Genomic DNA, 25,265 nt, shown 5'->3' on the forward strand with positions numbered 1-25,265 from the left:
ATAAATGCAACAACTTTACAATAAATGCAGTAACTTTATCGTATGTTTACACCCACCTTCTGCCTCGTACTCTTCCGTTCCGCTTTCATGAGCATTCCAGCGCTGTTGGAGGAGGTAACAACAGAGATAGTAAACCATCGCATTAAAACACCCAGACAAGACAACCTACTTTGTCGTGTGGGGGTAGGCAGGGTGTCCAACCAATAGGACAACAGAGCTATTGTGTCCAACCAATAGGACAACAGAGCTATTGTGACGGCAGAGGCCCCTCTGATGGTCAAAGGTGAAGCTGGAGATGGTAAACCATAACAGAGAATTAAAGAGAGAGACCGATCCCGAGTTGATTAAAAACCCTCACAGTATGTTTCTCTCTCTCTCTCTAAACCCTCTTTTATTCAGTCTTTTTCCTAATCTATTTTAAGGACAATTCTCCAAGAGAGCCTATATTGACAAAAAAAACGTTACATTTTGACTTGCACAATCTACATCATAGATGTATGCTGCAAAAAATATAACGTCACTTTTTACAAACTAAAAGAGTCAAATTGTTTGTGATAATAAATATGGTAATATAGCAGAATAATAATCCTCAAGTTCCCATATTTTGTTTTTTTGTCTGAAGGGTGAGACCAGGAAAGGGGGTTACTGGAGCGTAGTGATCTATCGCGCTCAATCCCAGAGGCAGTAATCAGGCGTCCAAGACATCTATTGCCTGGGAGGGAAACACAGTGAAGGAATGAAGAACAGATGGCTCTCTCTTCAACTCTCTATTCTATCACTGGGTATATAGGCATCTGTGAGGGAGGGGTGAAGCTCATTGTTCCTCTGCCAGACCCCTAAAAAAAGCCCCTCCCAGATCAGGAAGAGCCCCCCTGACCCTTCCCCATCTGCTGGTGCATCAGGCTGGAGAGGCTGGGCATTGTTCATCCCAAATGGCACCCAAGGCTCTGGTGAAAAGTAGTGCACTATGTATGATGAAAGGTAGTGCACTATGTAGGATTAAAAGTAGTGCACTATGTAGGATTAAAAGTAGTGCACTATGTAGGATGAAAGGTAGTGCACTATGTAGGATGAAAAGTAGTGCACTATGTAGGATGAAAGGTAGTGCACTATGTAGGATTAAAAGTAGTGCACTATGTAGGATGAAAAGTAGTGCACTATGTAGGATTAAAAGTAGTGCACTATGTAGGATGAAAGGTAGTGCACTATGTAGGATGAAAGGTAGTGCACTATGTAGGATGAAAAGTAGTGCACTATGTAGGATGAAAGGTAGTGCACTATGTAGGATTAAAAGTAGTGCACTATGTAGGATGAAAGGTAGTGCACTATGTAGGATGAAAGGTAGTGCACTATGTAGGATGAAAGGTAGTGCACTATGTAGGATGAAAGGTAGTGCACTATGTAGGATGAAAAGTAGTGCACTATGTAGGATGAAAGGTAGTGCACTATGTAGGATTAAAAGTAGTGCACTATGTAGGATGAAAGGTAGTGCACTATGTAGGATGAAAAGTAGTGCACTATGTAGGATTAAAAGTAGTGCACTATGTAGGATGAAAGGTATTGCACTATGTAGGATGAAAGGTAGTGCACTATGTAGGATGAAAGGTAGTGCACTATGTAGGATGAAAGGTAGTGCACTATGTAGAATTAAAAGTAGTGCACTATGTAGGATGAAAGGTAGTGCACTATGTAGGATGAAAGGTAGTGCACTATGTAGGATGAAAAGTAGTGCACTATGTAGGATGAAAAGTAGTGCACTATGTAGGATGAAAGGTAGTGCACTATGTAGGATGAAAGGTAGTGCACTATGTATGATGAAAGGTAGTGCACTATGTAGGATGAAAAGTAGTGCACTATGTAGGATGAAAAGTAGTGCACTATGTAGGATGAAAGGTAGTGCACTATGTAGGATGAAAAGTAGTGCACTATGTAGGATGAAAGGTAGTGCACTATGTAGGATGAAAGGTAGTGCACTATGTAGGATGAAAAGTAGTGCACTATGTAGGATGAAAGGTAGTGCACTATGTAGGATGAAAAGTAGTGCACTATGTAGGATGAAAGGTAGTGCACTATGTAGGATGAAAGGTAGTGCACTATGTAGGATGAAAAGTAGTGCACTATGTAGAATTAAAAGTAGTGCACTATGTAGGATGAAAGGTAGTGCACTATGTAGGATGAAAAGTAGTGCACTATGTATGATGAAAAGTAGTGCACTATGTAGGATTAAAAGTAGTGCACTATGTAGGATGAAAGGTAGTGCACTATGTAGGATGAAAGGTAGTGCACTATGTAGGATTAAAAGTAGTGCACTATGTAGGATGAAAGGTAGTGCACTATGTAGGATGAAAGGTAGTGCACTATGTAGGATTAAAAGTAGTGCACTATGTAGGATGAAAGGTAGTGCACTATGTAGGATGAAAAGTAGTGCACTATGTAGGATTAAAAGTAGTGCACTATGTAGGATGAAAGGTAGTGCACTATGTAGGATGAAAAGTAGTGCACTATGTAGGATGAAAGGTAGTGCACTATGTAGGATGAAAGGTAGTGCACTATGTAGGATGAAAAGTAGTGCACTATGTAGGATTAAAAGTAGTGCACTATGTAGGATTAAAAGTAGTGCACTATGTAGAATTAAAAGTAGTGCACTATGTAGAATTAAAGGTAGTGCACTATGTAGGATGAAAGGTAGTGCACTATGTAGGATGAAAAGTAGTGCACTATGTAGGATGAAAGGTAGTGCACTATGTAGGATGAAAAGTAGTGCACTATGTATGATGAAAAGTAGTGCACTATGTAGGATTAAAAGTAGTGCACTATGTAGGATGAAAGGTAGTGCACTATGTAGGATGAAAGGTAGTGCACTATGTAGGATTAAAAGTAGTGCACTATGTAGGATGAAAGGTAGTGCACTATGTAGGATGAAAGGTAGTGCACTATGTAGGATGAAAGGTAGTGCACTATGTAGGATGAAAGGTAGTGCACTATGTAGGATGAAAAGTAGTGCACTATGTAGGATTAAAAGTAGTGCACTATGTAGGATGAAAGGTAGTGCACTATGTAGGATGAAAAGTAGTGCACTATGTAGGATGAAAGGTAGTGCACTATGTAGGATGAAAAGTAGTGCACTATGTAGGATGAAAGGTAGTGCACTATGTAGGATTAAAAGTAGTGCACTATGTAGGATGAAAGGTAGTGCACTATGTAGGATGAAAGGTAGTGCACTATGTAGGATGAAAAGTAGTGCACTATGTAGGATGAAAGGTAGTGCACTATGTAGGATTAAAAGTAGTGCACTATGTAGGATGAAAGGTAGTGCACTATGTAGGATGAAAAGTAGTGCACTATGTAGGATGAAAAGTAGTGCACTATGTAGGATGAAAAGTAGTGCACTATGTAGGATGAAAAGTAGTGCACTATGTAGGATTAAAAGTAGTGCACTATGTAGGATGAAAAGTAGTGCACTATGTAGGATGAAAGGTAGTGCACTATGTAGGATGAAAGGTAGTGCACTATGTAGGATGAAAAGTAGTGCACTATGTAGGATGAAAAGTAGTGCACTATGTAGGATGAAAAGTAGTGCACTATGTAGGGGATTGGGTCCCACTACATTGACATTAGTCATTGTAGCAGACTCTCTTATCCGGAGCGACTTACAGAAGCAATTAGGGTTGAGTGCCTTGTTCAAGGGCACAGACAGATTTTTATCACCTAGTCGGCTAAGGATTCAAACCTTTCGGTTACCGGGCCAACGCTCTTAACCACTAGGCTTCCTGCAGTCCTGTGGTGAAACAATCCCAGATTAGTCAGTATCCTGGCACGCTGTGTAACTCGTCAGTGTCTCACAATGTTTGACACGGGTGGAGAAAGGTGAAATAATGACACAAAGCAAAATACTAACCTCCAGCTACAGAGAGCAGTATGGTAATACTAACCTACAGCTACAGAGAGCAGTATGGTAATACTAACCTACAGCTACAGAGAGCAGTATGGTAATACTAACCTACAGCTACAGAGAGCAGTATGGTAATACTAACCTACAGCTACAGAGAGCAGTATGGTAATACTAACCTACAGCTACAGAGAGCAGTATGGTAATACTAACCTCCAGCTACAGAGAGCAGTATGGTAATACTAACCTCCAGCTACAGAGAGCAGTATGGTAATACTAACCTACAGCTACAGAGAGCAGTATGGTAATACTAACCTCCAGCTACAGAGAGCAGTATGGTAATACTAACCTCCAGCTACAGAGAGCAGTATGATAATACTAACCTCCAGCTACAGAGAGCAGTATGATAATACTAACCTCCAGCTACAGAGAGCAGTATGATAATACTAACCTCCAGCTACAGAGAGCAGTATGATAATACTAACCTCCAGCTACAGAGAGCAGTATGATAATACTAACCTCCAGCTACAGAGAGCAGTATGGTAATACTAACCTCCAGCTACAGAGAGCAGTATGGTAATACTAACCTCCAGCTACAGAGAGCAGTATGGTAATACTAACCTCCAGCTACAGAGAGCAGTATGGTAATACTAACCTCCAGCTACAGAGAGCAGTATGGTAATACTAACCTCCAGCTACAGAGAGCAGTATGGTAATACTAACCTCCAGCTACAGAGAGCAGTATGGTAATACTAACCTCCAGCTACAGAGAGCAGTATGGTAATACTAACCTCCAGCTACAGAGAGCAGTATGGTAATACTAACCTACAGAGAGCAGTATGATAATACTAACCTACAGAGAGCAGTATGGTATTACTAACCTACAGAGAGCAGTATGATAATAGTAACCTACAGAGAGCAGTATGATAATACTAACCTCCAGAGAGCAGTATGGTAATACTAACCTCCAGCTACAGAGAGCAGTATGATAATACTAACCTACAGAGAGCAGTATGATAATACTAACCTCCAGAGAGCAGTATGACAATACTAACCTCCAGAGAGCAGTATGATAATACTAACCTACAGAGAGCAGTATGATAATACTAACCTACAGAGAGCAGTATGATAATACTAACCTCCAGAGAGCAGTATGATAATACTAACCTACAGAGAGCAGTATGATAATACTAACCTCCAGCTACAGAGAGCAGTATGATAATACTAACCTACAGAGAGCAGTATGATAATACTAACCTACAGAGAGCAGTATGATAATACTAACCTCCAGAGAGCAGTATGATAATACTAACCTCCAGAGAGCAGTATGATAATACTAACCTACAGAGAGCAGTATGATAATACTAACCTCCAGCTACAGAGAGCAGTATGATAATACTAACCTCCAGAGAGCAGTATGATAATACTAACCTCCAGAGAGCAGTATGATAATACTAACCTACAGAGAGCAGTATGATAATACTAACCTCCAGCTACAGAGAGCAGTATGATAATACTAACCTCCAGAGAGCAGTATGATAATACTAACCTACAGAGAGCAGTATGGTAATACTAACCTCCAGCTACAGAGAGCAGTATGGTAATACTAACCTCCAGAGAGCAGTATGGTAATACTAACCTCCAGAGAGCAGTATGATAATACTAACCTACAGAGAGCAGGCTGATAATACTAACCTCCAGAGAGCAGTATGATAATACTAACCTCCAGAGAGCAGTATGATAATACTAACCTACAGAGAGCAGTATGATAATACTAACCTACAGAGAGCAGTATGATAATACTAACCTCCAGAGAGCAGTATGATAATACTAACCTACAGAGAGCAGTATGATAATACTAACCTCCAGAGAGCAGTATGATAATACTAACCTCCAGAGAGCAGTATGATAATACTAACCTCCAGAGAGCAGTATGATAATACTAACCTACAGAGAGCAGTATGATAATACTAACCTCCAGAGCGCAGTATGATAATACTAACCTCCTGCTCCCTCTCTTAGTGAGGTCGGTACTGATGTTGGGGGATTAGTCCTGGCTAGCAGTCGGTGTTCCAATTCATCCCAAAGGTGTCCGATTTGACTTGAGGTCAGGGTTCTGTGCAGGCCAGTCAAGTTCTTCCACACCAATCTAGACAAACCATTTCTGTATGGACCTCGCTTTGTGCATGGGAGCATTGTCATGCTGAAACAGGAAAGGGCCTTCCCCAAACTGTTGCCACAAAGTTGGAAGTACAGAATCATCTAGAATGTAATTTTATGCTGTAGTGTTAAGATTTCCTTTCTCTGGAACTAAGGGGCCCGAACCATGAAGCACAGACCCAGACCATTATTCCTCCTCCACCAAACTTTACAGTTGGCACTCTGCATTGGGGGCAGGTAGCGTTCTCCTGACATCCGCCAAACCCAGATTCGTCCATCGGACTGCCAGGTGGTGAAGTGTGATTCATGACTCCAGAGAACGCATTTCCACGCTTGGCATTGTGCGTGGTGATCTTAGGCTGCTCGGCCATTTCAAGAAGCTCCAGACCCAGACCATTATTCCTCCTCCACCAAACTTTACAGTTGGCATTGCGCATGGTGATCTTAGGCTGCTCGGCCATTTCAAGAAGCTCCAGACCCAGACCATTATTCCTCCTCCACCAAACTTTACAGTTGGCATTGCGCGTGGTGATCTTAGGCTGCTCGGCCATTTCAAGAAGCTCCAGACCCAGACCATTATTCCTCCTCTACCAAACTTTACAGTTGGCATTGTGCGTGGTGATCTTAGGCTGCTCGGCCATTTCAAGAAGCTCCAGACCCAGATCATTATTCCTCCTCCACCAAACTTTACAGTTGGCATTGTGCGTGGTGATCTTAGGCTTATGTGCGGCTGCCCGTCCATTGAAACACATTTCATGAAGCTCCAGACGAACAGTTCTTGAGGCAGTTTGGAACTCGGTAGCAACCGAAAACAGACGATTTTTACTCGCTACACGCTTCAGCACTCAGCTTGACATTTCCACTTCGCAACAACAGCACTGAGAGTTGACCGGGGGGGGCAGCTCTAGCAGGGCAGAAATTTGACGAAACTGACTTGTTGGGTAAAGTGCCACGTTGAACGTCACTGAGCTCTTCAGTAAGGCCATTCTACTGACAATGTTTGTCTATGGAGATTGCATGGCCATGTGCTCGATTTGATTCACCTGTCAGCAACGGGTTGGTCTGAAATAGACGAACCCACTAGTTTCAAGGTCTGTCCACATACGGCTGTATATCTAGTGTTTGATCAAGATCAACCTTGCCATCGAGCAGCTTAAACCAGCACCTGCTACCAAGAGATAAGATCATCCCTAACCCCCTGGTCCCAGATCAGTTTGCGCCTTCTAACCAACTCCTACAGTTATTGTCACGAGCCACTGGCAAAACAACACAAACAGATCTGGGACCAGGTAGATTATCCGAAACTAGAAGATCAAGCAGCTGACCAGGGTTACAGCAGCACATATTATAACCACGCCTTATAACAGGGGGATTTAACCTTACAGGTTCATCATTGTGGGTTGAGTCACTGACGCGATCTGCCTGTCTGGGGTTGGCGCTCGCCCCTTGGGTTCGTGCCGTAGGGGAGATCTTCGTGGGCTATACTCGGATTTGTCTCAGGATAGTACGTTGGTGGTTGAAGATATCCCTCTAGTGGTGTGGGGGCTGTGCTTTGGCAAAGTGGGTGAGGTTATATCCTTCCTGTTTGGCCCTGTCCGGGGGTGTCATCGGATGGGGCTACAGTGTCTCCTGACCCCTGATGTCTCAGCCTCCAGTATTTATGCTGCAATAGTTTATGTGTCGGGGGTCTAGGGTCAGTCTGTTATATCTGGAGTATTTCTCCTGTCTTATCCGGTGTCCTGTGTGAATTTAAGTATGCTCTCTCTAATTCTATCTCTTCTATTCTCTCTCTGTTTCTCTCTCTCTCTCTTTCTGTCTCTCTCTATCTCTCTCTCTTGGAAGACCTGAGTCCTCGGACCATGCCTCAGGACTACCTGATGACTCCTTGTTGTCCCCAGTCCACCTGGTCGTGCTGATGCTCCAGTTTCAACTGTTCTGCCTGCGGCTATGGAACCCTGACCTGTTCACCGGATGTGCTACCTGTCCCAGACCTGCTGTTTTCAACTCTCTAGAGACAGCAGGAGCGGTAGAGATACTCTTAATGATCAGCTATGAAAAGCCAACTGACATTTACTCCTGAGGTGCTGACGTGCTGTACCCTCGACAACTACTGTGATTATTATTATTTGACCCTGCTGGTCATTTATGAACATTTGAACATCTTGGCCATGTTCTGTTATAATCTCCACCCGGCACAGCCAGAAGAGGACTGGCCACCCCACATAGCCTGGTTCCTCTCTAGGTTTCTTCCTAGGTTTTGGCCTTTCTAGGGAGTTTTTCCTAGCCACCGTGCTTCCACGCCTGCTTTGCTTGCTGTTTGGGGTTTTAGGTTGGGTTTTCCTGTACAGCACTTTGAGATATCAGCTGATGTAAGAAGGGCTTTATAAATACATTTGATTGATTGATGGCCGAAAGCATGTCACAGGCTAGATTTAATATGGCTGTAGTAATCTAGGAAAATACTTTTCTTCTTGTGAGATACATTGTAGGTGGTATTGTTGACAACCATGGAGAGAGTTATCGGAGAGCTGTTGCCAATGACTGGAACGAATGACAAAAATCTCTGAAGCTGGACCCTTATCTCCCTCACTAGCTTTAAGCACCAGCTGTCAGAGCAGCTCACAGATTACTGCACCTGTACATAGCCCATCTGTAATTTAGCCCAAACAACTACCCTTTCCCCTACTGTATTTATATATTTAGCTCCTTTGCACCCCATTATTTCTATCTCTACTTTGCACATTCTTTGATTGCAAATCTACCATTCCAGTGTTTTACTGGCTGTATTGTATTTACTTCGCCACTCTGGCCTTTATTGCCTTGACCCCCCGTATCTCACCTCACTTGCTCACATCGTATATATACTTACTTTTCTATTGTATTATTGACTGTATGTTTGTTTTACTCCATGTGTAACTCTGTGTTGTTGTATGTGTCAAACTGCTGTGCTTTATCTTGGCCAGGTCGCAGTTGTAAATGAGAACTTGTTCTCAACTTACCTACCTGGTTAAATAAAGGTGTTCTCAACTAGCCTACCTGGTTAAATAAAGGTGTTCTCAACTAGCCTACCTGGTTAAATAAAGGTGTTCTCAACTAGCCTACCTGGTTAAATAAAGGTGTTCTCAACTAGCCTACCTGGTTAAATAAAGGTGTTCTCAACTAGCCTACCTGGTTAAATAAAGGTGTTCTCAACTAGCCTACCTGGTTAAATAAAGGTGTTCTCAACTAGCCTACCTGGTTAAATAAAGGTGTTCTCAACTAGCCTACCTGGTTAAATAAAGGTGTTCTCAACTAGCCTACCTGGTTAAATAAAGGTGTTCTCAACTGGCCTACCTGGTTAAATAAAGGTGTTCTCAACTAGCCTACCTGGTTAAATAAAGGTGTTCTCAACTGGCCTACCTGGTTAAATAAAGGTGTTCTCAACTAGCCTACCTGGTTAAATAAAGGTGTTCTCAACTAGCCTACCTGGTTAAATAAAGGTGTTCTCAACTGGCCTACCTGGTTAAATAAAGGTGTTCTCAACTAGCCTACCTGGTTAAATAAAGGTGTTCTCAACTGGCCTACCTGGTTAAATAAAGGTGTTCTCAACTGGCCTACCTGGTTAAATAAAGGTGTTCTCAACTGGCCTACCTGGTTAAATAAAGGTGTTCTCAACTAGCCTACCTGGTTAAATAAAGGTGTTCTCAACTAGCCTACCTGGTTAAATAAAGGTGTTCTCAACTAGCCTACCTGGTTAAATAAAGGTGTTCTCAACTAGCCTACCTGGTTAAATAAAGGTGTTCTCAACTAGCCTACCTGGTTAAATAAAGGTGTTCTCAACTAGCCTACCTGGTTAAATAAAGGTGTTCTCAACTAGCCTACCTGGTTAAATAAAGGTGTTCTCAACTAGCCTACCTGGTTAAATAAAGGTGTTCTCAACTAGCCTACCTGGTTAAATAAAGGTGTTCTCAACTAGCCTACCTGGTTAAATAAAGGTGTTCTCAACTAGCCTACCTGGTTAAATAAAGGTGTTCTCAACTAGCCTACCTGGTTAAATAAAGGTGAAATAAGAAATACATTTAAAAAAAGAGGAGAGTCCCTTGACTCTCTCTCTCTCTTTCTCTCTCTCTCATCCATCTCTCTCTCTCTCTCTCTCTCTCTCTCTCTCTCTCTCTCCTCCTCCAGCTCTCTCTCTCTCTCCTCATCCATGTCTCTCTCTCTCTCCTCCTCCATCTCTCTCTCTCTCTCCTCATCCATGTCTCTCTCTCTCTCCTCCATGTCTCTCTCTCTCCTCCTCCATGTCTCTCTCTCTCTCCTCCATGTCTCTCTCTCTCTCCTCCTCCATGTTTCTCTCTCTCTCTCTCCTCCACCTCCATGTCTCTCTCTCTCTCCTCATCCATGTCTCTCTCTCTCCTCCTCCACCTCCATGTCTCTCTCTCTCTCCTCATCCATGTCTCTCTTTCTCCTCCTCCATGTCTCTCTCTCTCTCCTCATCCATGTCTCTCTCTCTCCTCATCCATGTCTCTCTCTCTCTCTCCTCCATGTCTCTCTCTCTCTCTCCTCCATGTCTCTCTCTCTCTCCTCCCATCCTCCATGTCTCTCTCTCTCTCCTCCTCCCCATGTTTCTCTCTCTCTCCCATCCTCCACCTCCATGTCTCTCTCTCTCTCCTCATCCATGTCTCTCTCTCTCTCCTCCTCCACCTCCATGTCTCTCTCTCTCTCCTCTCCCATGTCTCTCTCTCTCTCCTCTCCCATGTCTCTCTCTCTCTCCTCTCTCTCTCCTCTCCCATGACTCTCTCTCTCTCTCCCATGTCTCTCTCTCTCTCTCTCCTCCCATGTCTCTCTCTCTCTCCTCTCCCATGACTCTCTCTCTCTCCTCTCCCATGACTCTCTCTCCTCTCCCATGTCTCTCTCTCTCTCCTCCTCCATGTCTCTCTCTCTCTCCTCCTCCATGTTTCTCTCTCTCTCTCTCCTCCTCCACCTCCATGTCTCTCTCTCTCTCCTCATCCATGTCTCTCTCTCTCCTCCTCCACCTCCATGTCTCTCTCTCTCTCCTCTCCCATGTCTCTCTCTCTCTCCTCTCCCATGTCTCTCTCTCTCTCCTCTCCCCTGACTCTCTCTCTCTCTCCTCTCCCATGACTCTCTCTCCTCTCCCATGTCTCTCTCTCTCTCCTCTCCCATGTCTCTCTCTCTCTCCTCTCCCATGACTCTCTCTCTCTCTCTCTCCCCATGACTCTCTCTCCTCTCCCATGTCTCTCTCTCTCCTCTCCCATGTCTCTCTCTCTCTCCTCTCCCATGTCTCTCTCTCTCTCCTCCCCATGTCTCTCTCTCCTCTCCCATGACTCTCTCTCCTCTCCCATGTCTCTCTCTCCTCTCCCATGTCTCTCTCTCCTCTCCCATGTCTCTCTCCTCTCCCATGACTCTCTCTCCTCTCCCATGTCTCTCTCTCCTCTCCCATGACTCTCTCTCCTCTCCCATGTCTCTCTCTCTCTCCTCTCCCATGTCTCTCTCTCTCTCTCTCTCCTCTCCCATGTCTCTCTCTCTCTCCTCTCCCATGACTCTCTCTCCTCTCCCATGTCTCTCTCTCCTCTCCCATGTCTCTCTCTCCTCTCCCATGTCTCTCTCTCCTCTCCCATGTCTCTCTCTCCTCTCCCATGTCTCTCTCTCTCCCCTCCTCCAGCTCTCTCTCTCTCTCCTCATCCATGTCTCTCTCTCTCTCCTCCTCCATGTCTCTCTCTCTCCTCATCCATGTCTCTCTCTCTCTCCTCCATGTCTCTCTCTCTCTCCTCCTCCATGTCTCTCTCTCTCTCCTCCTCCATGTTTCTCTCTCTCTCTCCTCCTCCACCTCCATGTCTCTCTCTCTCCTCATCCATGTCTCTCTCTCTCCTCCTCCACCTCCATGTCTCTCTCTCCTCTCCTCATCCATGTCTCTCTCTCTCCTCCTCCACGTCTCTCTCTCTCTCTCCTCATCCATGTCTCTCTCTCTCTCTCTCCTCATCCATGTCTCTCTCTCTCCCTCTCCTCATCCATGTCTCTCTCTCTCTCCTCCTCCATGTCTCTCTCTCTCTCCTCCTCCATGTTTCATCTCTCTCTCTCCTCCTCCACCTCCATGTCTCTCTCTCTCTCCTCATCCATCTCTCTCTCCTCCATCCATGTCTCTCTCTCCTCTCCTCATCCATGTCTCTCTCTCTCCTCCTCCATGTCTCTCTCTCTCTCTCTCCTCTCCCATGTCTCTCTCTCTCTCCTCTCCCATGTCTCTCTCTCCTCTCCCATGACTCTCTCTCTCTCCTCTCCCATGTCTCTCTCTCTCCTCTCCCCTGTCTCTCTCTCTCTCCTCTCCCATGTCTCTCTCTCTCTCCTCTCCCATGTCTCTCTCTCCTCTCCCATGTCTCTCTCTCCTCTCCCATGTCTCTCTCTCCTCTCCCATGTCTCTCTCTCCTCTCCCATGTCTCTCTCTCCTCTCCCATGACTCTCTCTCCTCTCCCATGACTCTCTCTCCTCTCCCATGTCTCTCTCTCTCCTCTCCCATGTCTCTCTCTCCTCTCCCATGACTCTCTCTCCTCTCCCATGTCTCTCTCTCCTCTCCCATGACTCTCTCTCCTCTCCCATGTCTCTCTCTCTCTCCTCTCCCATGTCTCTCTCTCTCTCCTCTCCCATGTCTCTCTCTCTCTCCTCTCCCATGTCTCTCTCTCCTCTCCCATGTCTCTCTCTCCTCTCCCATGTCTCTCTCTCCTCTCCCATGTCTCTCTCTCCTCTCCCATGACTCTCTCTCCTCTCCCATGTCTCTCTCTCCTCTCCCATGTCTCTCTCTCTCTCCTCTCCCATGTCTCTCTCTCCTCTCCCATGTCTCTCTCTCCTCTCCCATGTCTCTCTCTCCTCTCCCATGTCTCTCTCTCCTCTCCCATGACTCTCTCTCCTCTCCCATGTCTCTCTCTCCTCTCCCATGTCTCTCTCTCCTCTCCCATGACTCTCTCTCCTCTCCCATGACTCTCTCTCCTCTCCCATGTCTCTCTCTCTCTCCTCTCCCATGACTCTCTCTCCTCTCCCATGACTCTCTCTCTCTCCTCTCCCATGTCTCTCTCTCCTCTCCCATGTCTCTCTCTCTCTCTTCTCCCATGACTCTCTCTCTCCTCTCCCTCTCTACTCTCCTCCATGACTCTCTCTCCCTCTCTACTCTCATCCATGACTCTCTCTCCCTCTCTACTCTCCTCCATGATTCTCTCTCCCTCTCTACTCTCCTCCATGACTCTCTCTCCTCCTCCTCCATGATTCTCTCTCTCCCTCTCGTCGACTCCTCCTCCCCACCCCTTAATTCTTTGTTAGCTGAAATCCCTGGCCTGTCTCAACATGAAGATGTGGAGGGGGATAAAACACAGTCGTTGCCTTGACCACCACAACACTGGCAGCATAGTGAGCACACACACACACGCCACGCACACACACACGCACGCACACAGAGCAAGGTTCAAAGTACCCTGGTTCCTAATCAGTGTACATACAGTATTATATTAAGAGTCAATCATGTCCTGATGCTATTGCTAACATTTTTTTTTTTAAATTTAACCTTAATTTAACTAGGTAAGTCAGTTAAGAACAAATTCTTATGTTACAATGACGGCCTACCAGAAGACAAAAGGCCTCATGTGGGGATTAAAAATAAAAATATAGGACAAAACATCACGACAAGAGAGACACCACAACACTACATTAAGAGAGACCTAAGACATCAACACAGTATGGTAGCAACACAACATGACAACAACATGGTAGCAACACAACATGACAACAACATGGTAGCAACATGACAACAACATGGTAGCAACACAACATGACAACAACATGGTAGCAACACAACATGACAACAACATGGTAGCAACACAACATGACAACAACATGGTAGCAACACAACATGACAACAACATGGTAGCAACACAGCATGACAACAACATGGTAGCAACACAACATGACAACAACATGGTAGCAACATGACAACATGACAACAACATGGTAGCAACACAACATGACAACAACATGGTAGCAACACAACATGACAACAACATGGTAGCAACACAACATGACAACAACATGGTAGCAACACAACATGACAACAACACGGTAGCAACACAACATGGTACAAACATTATTGGACACAGACAACAGCACAAAGGGCCAGAAGGTAGAGACAACAATACATCACGCGAAGCAGCCACAACTGTCAGTAAGCGTGTTCGTGATTGAGTCTTTGAACGAAGAGATGGAGATAAAACTGTCCAGTTTGAGTGGTTTGTTTTTTTGCAACTTGTTCCAGTCGCTCGCTGCATAGCTGAATCTGTATAACAATAAAGACCAACGAATGTCCAGGTCCTGTAGACAGGTGTTGACCTACAAGTATCAGCAATGACAAAACAAGAGGTGCTATTTCTGTTGAAGTACAGTAATGGCCACAGTGTAGACGTGGGCCGAGGTTGATCATCTTAAGTTCTCTGGTATACTTTAGCATCGCTGTTATTAATATATAGATGTAACGGCAGATCTCCTCTTCGTCCGAAGACTGAAGAGGAGTAAGGATTGGACCAAGATGCAGCGTTGGTGAGTGTCCGTAATGTTTTTAATACAGACAAATGAACACTTGAACAAAAACAAACGATAACGTGAAATCTCCAAAAACCGAAACAGTACCGTGTGGCGACAAACACCCACAAACCAACAGTGAAACCCAGGCTACCTAAGTATGTGGTCCTTCTGTAGCTCAGTTGGTAGAGCATGGCGCTTGTAACGCCAGGGTAGTGGGTTCGATTCCCGGGACCACCCATACGTAGAATGTATGCACACATGACTGTAAGTCGCTTTGGATAAAAGCGTCTGCTAAATGGCATATATTATTATATTATTATTATTATGATTCTCAATCAGAGACAACTAACGACACCTGCCTCTGATTGAGAACCATACTGGGCCCGAAACAGAAACCTACAAACATAGAAAAACAAACAAAAACAACTGCCCTTATTTTCAATGACGGTCTGGGAACAGTGGAACAGTGGGTTAACTGGTCTAGGAACAGTGGAACAGTGGGTTAACTGGTCTAGGAACAGCGGAACAGTGGGTTAACTGGCCTAGGAACAGTGGAACAGTGGGTTAACTGGTCTAGGAACAGCGGAACAGTGGGTTAACTGGTCTAGGAACAGCGGAACAGTGGGTTAACTGGTCTAGGAACAGTGGAACAGTGGGTTAACTGGTCTAGGAACAGTGGAACAGTGGGTTAACTGGTCTAGGAACAGCGGAACAGTGGGTTAACTGGTCTAGGAACAGCGGAACAGTGGGTTAACTGGCCTAGGAACAGTGGAACAGTGGGTTAACTGGTCTAGGAACAGTGGAACAGTGGGTTAACTGGTCTAGGAACAGCGGAACAGTGGGTTAACTGGCCTAGGAACAGTGGAACAGTGGGTTAACTGGTCTAGGAACAGCGGAACAGTGGGTTAACTGGTCTAGGAACAGTGGGTTAACTGGTCTAGGAACAGTGGAACAGTGGGTTAACTGGTCTAGGAACAGTGGAACAGTGGGTTAACTGGTCTAGGAACAGTGGGTTAACTGGTCTAGGAACAGTGGGTTAATTGGTCTAGGAACAGTGGAACAGTGGGTTAACTGGTCTAGGAACAGTGGGTTAACTGGTCTAGGAACAGTGGGTTAACTGGTCTAGGAACAGTGGGTTAACTGGTCTAGGAACAGTGGGTTAACTGGTCTAGGAACAGCGGGTTAACTGGTCTAGGAACAGTGGGTTAACTGGTCTAGGAACAGTGGGTTAACTGGTCTAGGAACAGTGGGTTAACTGGTCTAGGAACAGTGGAACAGTGGGTTAACTGGTCTAGGAACAGTGGGTTAACTGGTCTAGGAACAGTGGGTTAACTGCCTGTTCAGGGGCAGAACGACAGATTTGTACCTTGTCAGCTCGGGGGTTTGAACTTGCAACCATCCAATTACTAGTCCAAAGCTCTAACCACTAGGCTACCCTGCCACCCAAGGGTAGCCATAGTTGAGAATAGCCAGAGAGGAACCTTGTGAAGGCTTTGTGTTAGAGGAGTGTGTGTGTGTGTGTGTGCGTGCCTACATTTCATTTAAAGATCTGGCACTAAGCTGATTATCTAACAATAACACCAACATGCTCCTATCAGCCTTCAACCTTCAGCCTTACTCCAGGCTACTGAGAAAACACACAACATGGGATAGAGAGAGACGAGGACAGAGAGAGAATGAGGACGCAGAGAGAGACGAGGACAGGGAGAGAGAGGAGGACAGAGAGAGAGAGGAGGACACAGAGAGAGAGGAGGACAGAGTGAGAGGAGGACACAGAGAGAGACGAGGACAGGGAGAGAGAGAGACGAGGACAGAGACAAGGAAAGAGAGAGATGAGGGCAGAGAGAGAGAGACAAGGACAGACTGAGAGGGGCACAGAGAGAGACGAGTACAGAGTGAGAGGAGGACACAGAGAGAGACGAGGACAGAGAGACGAGAACAGAGAGACGAGGACAGAGAGAGAGAGATGAGGACCGAGAGAGAGACGAGGACAGAGAGAGACAAGGAAAGAGAGAGATGAGGACAGAGAGAGATGAGGACAGAGAGAGAGAGACGAGGACAGAGTGAGAGGAGGACACAGAGAGAGACGAGGACAGAGAGACGAGAACAGAGAGACGAGGACAGAGAGAGAGACGAGGACAGAGAGAGACAAGGAAAGAGAGAGATGAGGACAGAGAGAGAGAGACGAGGACAGAGTGAGAGGAGGACACAGAGAGAGACGAGGACAGAGAGAGAGACGAGGACAGAGTGAGAGGAGGACACAGAGAGAGACGAGGACAGAGAGACGAGAACAGAGAGATGAGGACAGAGAGAGAGACACGAGGACAGAGAGAGACAAGGAAAGAGAGATGAAGACAGAGAGAGATGAGGACAGAGAGAGAGACGAGGACAGAGTGAGAGGAGGACACAGAGAGAGACGAGGACAGAGAGACGAGGACAGAGAGAGAGACGAGGACAGAGAGGGACAAGGAAAGAGAGAGATGAGGACAGAGAGAGAGAGACGAGGACAGAGTGAGAGGAGGACACAGAGAGAGACGAGGACAGAGAGAGAGACGAGGACAGAGTGAGAGGAGGACACAGAGAGAGACGAGGACAGAGAGACGGGAACAGAGAGACGAGGACAGAGAGAGAGAGATGAGGACAGAGAGAGAGACGAGGACAGAGAGATGAGGACACAGAGAGAGACGAGGACAGAGAGACGGGAACAGAGAGACGAGGACAGAGAGAGAGAGATGAGGACAGAGAGAGAGACGAGGACAGAGAGAGACAAGGAAAGAGAGAGATGAGGACAGAGAGAGAGAGATGAGGACAGAGAGAGAGATGAGGACAGAGAGAGAGACGCGGACAGAGAGAGAGACGAGGACAGAGTGAGAGGAGGACACAGAGAGAGACGAGGACAGAGAGACGAGAACAGAGAGACGAGGACAGAGAGAGAGATGAGGACCGAGAGAGAGACGAGGACAGAGAGAGACAAGGAAAGAGAGAGATGAGGACAGAGAGAGATGAGGACAGAGAGAGAGAGACGAGGACAGAGTGAGAGGAGGACACAGAGAGAGACGAGGACAGAGAGACGAGAACAGAGAGACGAGGACATAGAGAGAGAGACGAGGACAGAGAGAGACAAGGAAAGAGAGAGATGAGGACAGAGAGAGAGACGAGGACAGAGAGAGAGACGCGGACAGAGAGAGACAAGGACCGAGAAAGGCAAGGACAGCAGGTAGCCCTGAGTCTAGGCCCGTCTCCACAAAGCAGCCTTGTGGTACAGGCAGTTCCTGGTACAGCTCCTGAGGTTGTCTGATGTATCTATAATGCGCGGTCAAAGTGCTCGACACGTAGAAAGCAGAGAGGAGATCATGGAACATACAGAACAATATTGCATCGACTGTTGATTTACTTAATAGGGTCTGTGTCTTTATCATTGTGTGTTGCCAGTAGAAGGAGAACCAAAGCCCAATACCGATGGTACTGGCAGAAAGTGGTGACACCGTATGTGAAGAATAACAGCAAGAGTTGAAACTGAGGTGATAAATATTAGTATATTCCTCCCTCCCTCCCCCTCCCTCCCTCCCTCCCTCCCTCCATTCACCCATCCATCCATCCATTCACCCCTCCCTCCCTCTCTCTCTCCCTCCATCCATCCATTCTCAGTAGGTAGGTGTTTACCTCGCGTTTCCTGGGCACAGTAGAGTCTTCATGATCTTGTGGGTCTGTAGCGTTTGAGCTGAGCACCTCTGAGAAGCCTGTGACGGTGTCTATGAACTCCGGTGTAGAGTGTCGGCCATAGCGTTTACTACCCCGCACAAACTTAGCTTGGACTGTTGAGTCTGTGGAGAAGGAGAAGACGATGAGAATGGTCCTTTCAAAAAAACATAATTAAATCACGTCTAAACCTGCCACTACTTCTACCGAAAGGTTCATCATTTAGAAACCTACATTTCGTTCTGTCAGGAAGAACAAACAAAACAACCTTTATCGGCTTTCAATGTTTTCACTTCCATTCAGACACAGACTGTGACTCAGGACACATTAGCTCAACTGACAGGGATTTGAAGTCATATTTAAGGAACAGTGATTACCTGGTCCTAAAAGTTAACACGGATTGACCGCTCTCTAACTCTACGGCACCGATTTAGTAATCCTTCTTAAATAAGTCTTACCTGCCTCCTCTCTCTCCCTCTCTGTCTCTCTCTCCTTCTCTCTCTCTCTCTCTCCCCCTCTGTGTCTCTCTCCCCCTCTGTGTCTCTCTCTCTCTCTCTCTCTCTCTGTGTCTCTCTCTCTCTCTCTCTCTCTCCTCTGTGTCTCTCTCTCTCTCTCCCTCTCTGTGTGTCTCTCTCTCTCCCTCTCTCTCTCTCTCTCTCTCTCTCTCTCTCTCTCTCTCTCTCTCTCCCCCTCTCTCTCCCTCTTTCTCTCTCTCTCCCTCCTGGAGTCTCCCTCCTCCCCTCTCTCCCCCCTTGGAGTCTCCCTCCTCCCCTCTCCTCCCTCCTGGAGTCACCCTCCTCCCCTCTCCTCCCCCTGGAGTCACCCTCCTCCCCCTGGAGTCACCCTCCTCCCCTCTCCTCCCTCCTGGAGTCACCCTCCTCCCCTCTTCCCTCTGGAGTCACCCTCCTCCCCTCTTCCCCCTCCTGGAGTCACCCTCCTCCCCTCACCTCCCTCCTGGAGTCACCCTCCTCCCCTCTCCTCCCCCTGGGGTCACCCTCCTCCCCCTGGAGTCACCCTCCTCCCCTCTCCTCCCTCCTGGAGTCACCCTCCTCCCCTCCCCTCCCTCCATGTCACATTGCCTGGCCTGGCCTCGCCCTCCCCTTCCTCCATCCCTGTCACACTGCCTGGCCTCGCCCTCCCCCTCCCTCCCTCCCTCCCTGTCACACTGCCTGGTCTCCCCCCTCCTCCTCCTCCTCTCTGTCACACTGCCTGGCCTCGCCCTCCCCCTTCCTCCCTGTCACACTGCCTGGTCTCTCCCTCCCCCTACCCCTCCCTGTCACACTGCCTGGTCTCTCCCTCCCCCTCCCTCCCTGTCACACTGCCTGGTCTCTCCCTCCCCCTCCCCTCCCTCCCTGTCACACTGCCTGGTCTCTCCCTCCCCCCTCCTCCTCCTCCTCCTCTCTGTCACACTGCCTGGCCTCGCCCTCCCCCTTCCTCCCTGTCACACTGCCTGGTCTCTCCCTCCCCCTCCCCCTCCCTGTCACACTGCCTGGTCTCTCCCTCCCCCTCCCTCCCTGTCACACTGCCTGGTCTCTCCCTCCCCCTCCCCCTCCTTCCCTGTCACACTGCCTGGTCTCTCCCTCCACCCTCCTCCTCCTCCTCCTCTCTGTCACACTGCCTGGTCTCTCCCTCCCCCCTCCTCCTCCTCCTCCTCTCTGTCACACTGCCTGGCAGGGCTGTAGTTGAGTTTCTCTGCCCTCACTGACACTCAGGTGGCTTAATTCATCTGATCCGGTGGGAGCCAGACTGTAAACACAGAACAGCCAGCACCGTTTGAACACAGGACTACAGCTTGTGATACATCACAACCCAAACAGGGCACTTAAGGACTCTTCATTTTATACAATGCTTATTGAAGAGAGACAGAACAGATGCCCAAACTGTATGGTACCATATTCAATGTTCCGTACCATATTCAATGTTCCGTACCATATTCTATGACCGTACCATATTCAATGTTCCGTACCATATTCTATGTTCTGTACCATATTCTATGTACCGTACCATATTCTATGTTCCGTACCATATTCTATGTACCGTACCATATTCTATGTACCGTACCATATTCTATGTACCGTACCATATTCTATGTTCTGTACCATATTCTATGTACCGTACCATATTCTATGTACCGTACCATATTCTATGTTCTGTACCATATTCTATGTACCGTACCATATTCTATGTACCGTACCATATTCTATGTACCGTTCCGTACCATATTCAATGTTCCGTACCATATTCTATGTACCGTACCATATTCTATGTACCGTACCATATTCTATGACCGTACCATATTCTATGACCGTACCATATTCTATGACCGTACCATATTCTATGACCGTACCATATTCTATGACCGTACCATATTCTATGTACCGTACCATATTCTATGACCGTACCATATTCTATGACCGTACCATATTCTATGACCGTACCATATTCTATGTTCTGTACCATATTCTATGTTCTGTACCATATTCTATGTACCGTACCATATTCTATGTTCTGTACCATATTCTATGTTCCGTACCATATTCTATGTACCGTACCATATTCTATGTACCGTACCATATTCAATGTACCGTACCATATTCTATGTACCGTACCATATTCTATGTACCGTACCATATTCTATGTACCGTACCATATTCTATGTACCGTACCATATTCTATGTACCGTACCATATTCTATGTACCGTACCATATTCTATGTTCTGTACCATATTCTATGTACCGTACCATATTCTATGTTCTGTACCATACGTACAACAATGACAGATCAAACACTCACAATTGAATTTTGTGAACCAGCCTGATGTGAACCAGCCTGATGTGAACCAGCCTGATGTGAACCATGCCTCGAACAAAAGAGAGCTCAGAAGACCTAAGATTAAGAATTGTTGACTTGCATAAAGCTGGAAAGGGTTACAAAAGTATCTCTAAAAGCCTTGATGTTCATCAGTCCACGGTAAAACAAATGGTCTATAAATGGAGAAAGTTCAGCACTGTTGCTACTCTCCCTAGGAGTGGCCGTCCTGCAAAGATGACTGCAAGAGCACAGCGCAGAATGCTCAATGAGGTTAAGAAGAATCCTAGAGTGTCAGCTAAAGACTTACAGAAATCTCTAGAACATGCTAACATCTCTGTCGACGAGTCTACGATACATAAAACGAGAATGGTGTTCATGGAAGGACACCACGGAAGAAGCCACTGCTGTCCAATAAAAACATTGCTACATGTATGAAGTTTGCAAAAGTGCACCTGGATGTTCCACAGCGCTACTGGCAAAATATTCTGTGGACAGATGAAACTACAGTTGAGATGTTGAGACTATGTGTGGAGAAAAAAAGGCACAGTACACCAACATCAAAACCTCATCCCAACTGTAAAGTATGGTGGAGGGAGCATCCTGGTTTGGGGCTGCTTTGCTGCCTCAGGGCCTGGACAGCCTGCTATCATCAACGGGAAAAATGAATTCCCAAGTTTCTCAAGACATTTTGCAGGAGAATGTAAGGCTATCGGTCCACCAATTGAAGCTCAACAGAAGTTAGGTGATGCAACAGGACAATAACCCATTAGACAGATGTAACAGCAGAATGGCTTGAACAGAAGAAAATACGCCTTCAGGAGTGGCCCAGTCAGAGTCCTGACCTTCTGGAGTGGGCCAGTCAGAGTCCTGACCTTCTGGAGTGGGCCAGTCAGAGTCCTGACCTTCTGGAGTGGGCCAGTCAGAGTCCTGACCTTCTGGAGTGACCCAGTCAGAGTCCTGACCTTCTGGAGTGGCCCAGTCAGAGTCCTGACCTTCTGGAGTGGGCCAGTCAGAGTCCTGACCTTCTGGAGTGGGCCAGTCAGAGTCCTGACCTTCTGGAGTGGGCCAGTCAGAGTCCTGACCTTCTGGAGTGACCCAGTCAGAGTCCTGACCTTCTGGAGTGGCCCTGTCAGAGTCCTGACCTTCTGGAGTGGCCCAGTCAGAGTCCTGACCTCAACCCGATTGAGATGCTGTGGCATGACCTCAAGAGAGCACTTCACACCAGACATCCCAAGAATATTGCTGAACTGAGACCGTTTTGTAAAGAGGAATGGTCCAAAATTCCTCCAGACCGTTGTGCCCGATCTGATCCACAACTACAGAAAACGTCTGGTTGAGGTTATTGCTGCCAAAGGAGGGTCAACCAGTTATTCAATCCAAGGGTTCACATACTTTTCCCACCCTGCACTGTGAATGTTTACACGGTGTGTTCAATGAAGACATGAAAACGTATAATTTGTTTGTGTGGTATTAGTTTAAGCAGACGCTGTTTGTCTATTGTTGTGACCTCGATGAAGACCAGAAAACATATTATGACCAATTTATGCAGAAATCCAGGTAATTCTAAAGGGTTCACATAACTCTTTTCTTCCCAATGTACATTCAATAATAAGCACTGAGGTCTGTTGACAAGAGCGATGCAGGTTTCTCCTAAAAGCTAAGGCATTGTCAAGAGAGAGAGAGAGAGAGAGAGGTCACATGCTTGGGAGACAGAGGACGTGAGGATCAAGGACCAATGAGTGTTTGTGAGTCGAGGAAGCTATACTGTTGAACAGTGACATCTTTCACAATTCCACTCCTTCCTTACCTGGTGATAGAGAAGCAGGTGCTGTCTCCTGACTGGGTGCAGGTGTTGCTACTATGCTCGTTGATAACACCACAATCAGGGCATTCTTGAACTGGTCAAAACCAACCTGCAACACAAAATACAACATTTTGCAATGAGACACAACAGTTTTTCTGATTGTTCTCCCACAATAACATGAACAGGGAAAGACAAAATATTACTGAGATGATAAAATATTGGTCATGAAATTCCTAACATTGAATTGCATTGAATCCTGTGAATGCAGGATGGAGGACGGGAGGTGTCCCTGGACGATATGTCTAGGGAGGTGGAGGAGGGGGTGCCCCTGAACGATATGTCTAGGGAGGTGGAGGAGGGGGGTGTCCCTGGACGATATGTCTAGGGAGGAGGAGGATGACGAGGGGTGTCCCTGGACGATATGTCTAGGGAGGAGGAGAGGGGGGTGTCCCTGGACGATATGTCTAGGGAGGTGGAGGGAGGTGGAGGGGGGGGGGTGTCCCTGGACGATATGTCTAGGGAGGTGGAGGAGGCGGGTGTCCCTGGACGATATGTCTAGGGAGGAGGAGGGGGGTGTCCCTGGATGACATGTCTAGGGAGGTGGAGGGGGGTGTCCCCCGATGACATGTCTAGGGAGGAGGAGAGGGGGGTGTCCCTGGATGACATGTCTAGGGAGGAGGAGGAGGGGGTGTCCCTGGATGACATGTCTAGGGAGGAGGAGAGGGGGGTGTCCCTGGATGACTTGTCTAGGGAGGAGGAGGATGACGAGGGGTGTCCCTGGACGATATGTCTAGGGAGGAGGAGGGGGGTGTCCCTGGACGACATGTCTAGGGAGGAGGAGGGGGGTGTCCCTGGATGACATGTCTAGGGAGGTGGAGGGGGGTGTCCCTGGATGACATGTCTAGGGAGGTGGAGGGGGGTGGCCCTGGACGATATGTTCCCTCTGAGGTTGCCCTTATCTTGACCTAGAGGCTCACTCTTTTCTCTGTGAGCTTGTCCAGGAGGGGTTGATGGGAGTGTCTAGAATTGACAATTGATATATGCCATTGGATGAGGTAATGTTTTGGTTCTAAGTGGTACCAAGAACGAGACAAGAACTTCGGTTTAGGAGACCAAACTGAAGGATAATTTATAGCTAATGCTGTCTGGCTATAGGATACTCCTTTTTTCAAGTAAAAGGTTATTTGTGTAATGTTCCTAAGATCTGTTATCTGTCACATGGCTGACCAGTCTTTTTGATGGGTGTGTCTTGGACACTGAATTGATCTGAGAGTCACACAGCTTTGGTGAAGCTCATATCATTAAAGATGGGACTTTATGATAACTGACTTGTGTGTGTCTTGGCTATAAATGATACTAAGAACTGTTTTGTAAGCACTCTCAGAGAATTCATTTATGGACACTGAATTGATCTGAGAGTCACACAGCTTTGGCGAAGCTCATATCATTAAAGATGGGACTTTATGATAACTCTGACTTGTGTGTGTGGTTTGCTCTCTCATTATTTGGTAATACAGGACATTTCCACGACACATCAGCCTTATTTTTTCAAAGTTTTGATTTTGATTTACGGTAGTTGCACGAATTTTGGATCCATCGTCCCAGAACTGTCCCAGAGTCTGTTAGACCTGTCCCAGAGTCTGTTAGACCTGTCCCAGAGTCTGTTAGAACTGTCCCAGAGTCTGTTAGACCTGTCCCGATTATTTCTCAGTTGTTCTCTTGCTGTGTTGGTTCTAATAATGATTGGTAAGACTGGGGGAGGGGTCAGGATACAACTCTCAACACCAATGACTGTGGTCAACACACACGCACACACACACAGACCTGCTGCCCTCCCCCTCCCTATCACTCACTCAGTCACTCAGCAACAGCCTGCCTCACGCCCTGATAGTCAGCAGCAGGTCACAATACAATTACAGGTGCAATTTAGAAATACTGTGAATGCTGTCACAACAGACAATGGGAACACTGTGAATGCTGTCACAACAGACAATGGGAGCACTGTGAATGCTGTCACAACAGACAGCACCCTGGTTGACTGGCTCCCTGGTTGACTGGCAGCATGGTTGACTGACTCCCTGGTTGACTGGCTCCCTGGCTGACTGTGAATGCTGTCACAACAGACAATGCCAGGAACACTGTGAATGCTGTCACAACAGACAATGGGAACACTGTGAATGCTGTCACAACAGACAATGGGAACACTGTGAATGCTGTCACAACAGACAATGGGAACACTGTGAATGCTGTCACAACAGACAATGGGAACACTGTGAATGCTGTCACAACAGACAATGGGAACACTGTGAACGCTGTCACAACAGACAATGCCAGGAACACTGTGAATG

The 25,265-nt window shown here is 46.8% G+C and overlaps 1 protein-coding gene across 4 annotated transcripts in view; it reads right to left on the minus strand.

Annotated features, from left to right (window-relative positions):
* Positions 1-25,265, minus strand: part of nin (ninein (GSK3B interacting protein)) — an 86,647-nt gene that overhangs the window by 41,763 nt on the left and 19,619 nt on the right. For all 4 annotated transcript variants that reach the window (XM_052485616.1, XM_052485629.1, XM_052485615.1 and 1 more), the window contains exons 3-5: positions 22,921-23,026; positions 18,266-18,426; positions 57-102 (exon numbers count right to left, since the gene is read on the minus strand). In XM_052485616.1, coding sequence (XP_052341576.1) covers positions 57-102; positions 18,266-18,426; positions 22,921-23,026 — 313 coding nt within the window. The remainder of the gene's footprint in view (positions 1-56; positions 103-18,265; positions 18,427-22,920; positions 23,027-25,265) is intronic.

This window comes from Oncorhynchus keta, chromosome 29 (assembly GCF_023373465.1).
Source record: "Oncorhynchus keta strain PuntledgeMale-10-30-2019 chromosome 29, Oket_V2, whole genome shotgun sequence".
Lineage (NCBI taxonomy): Eukaryota > Metazoa > Chordata > Actinopteri > Salmoniformes > Salmonidae > Oncorhynchus > Oncorhynchus keta.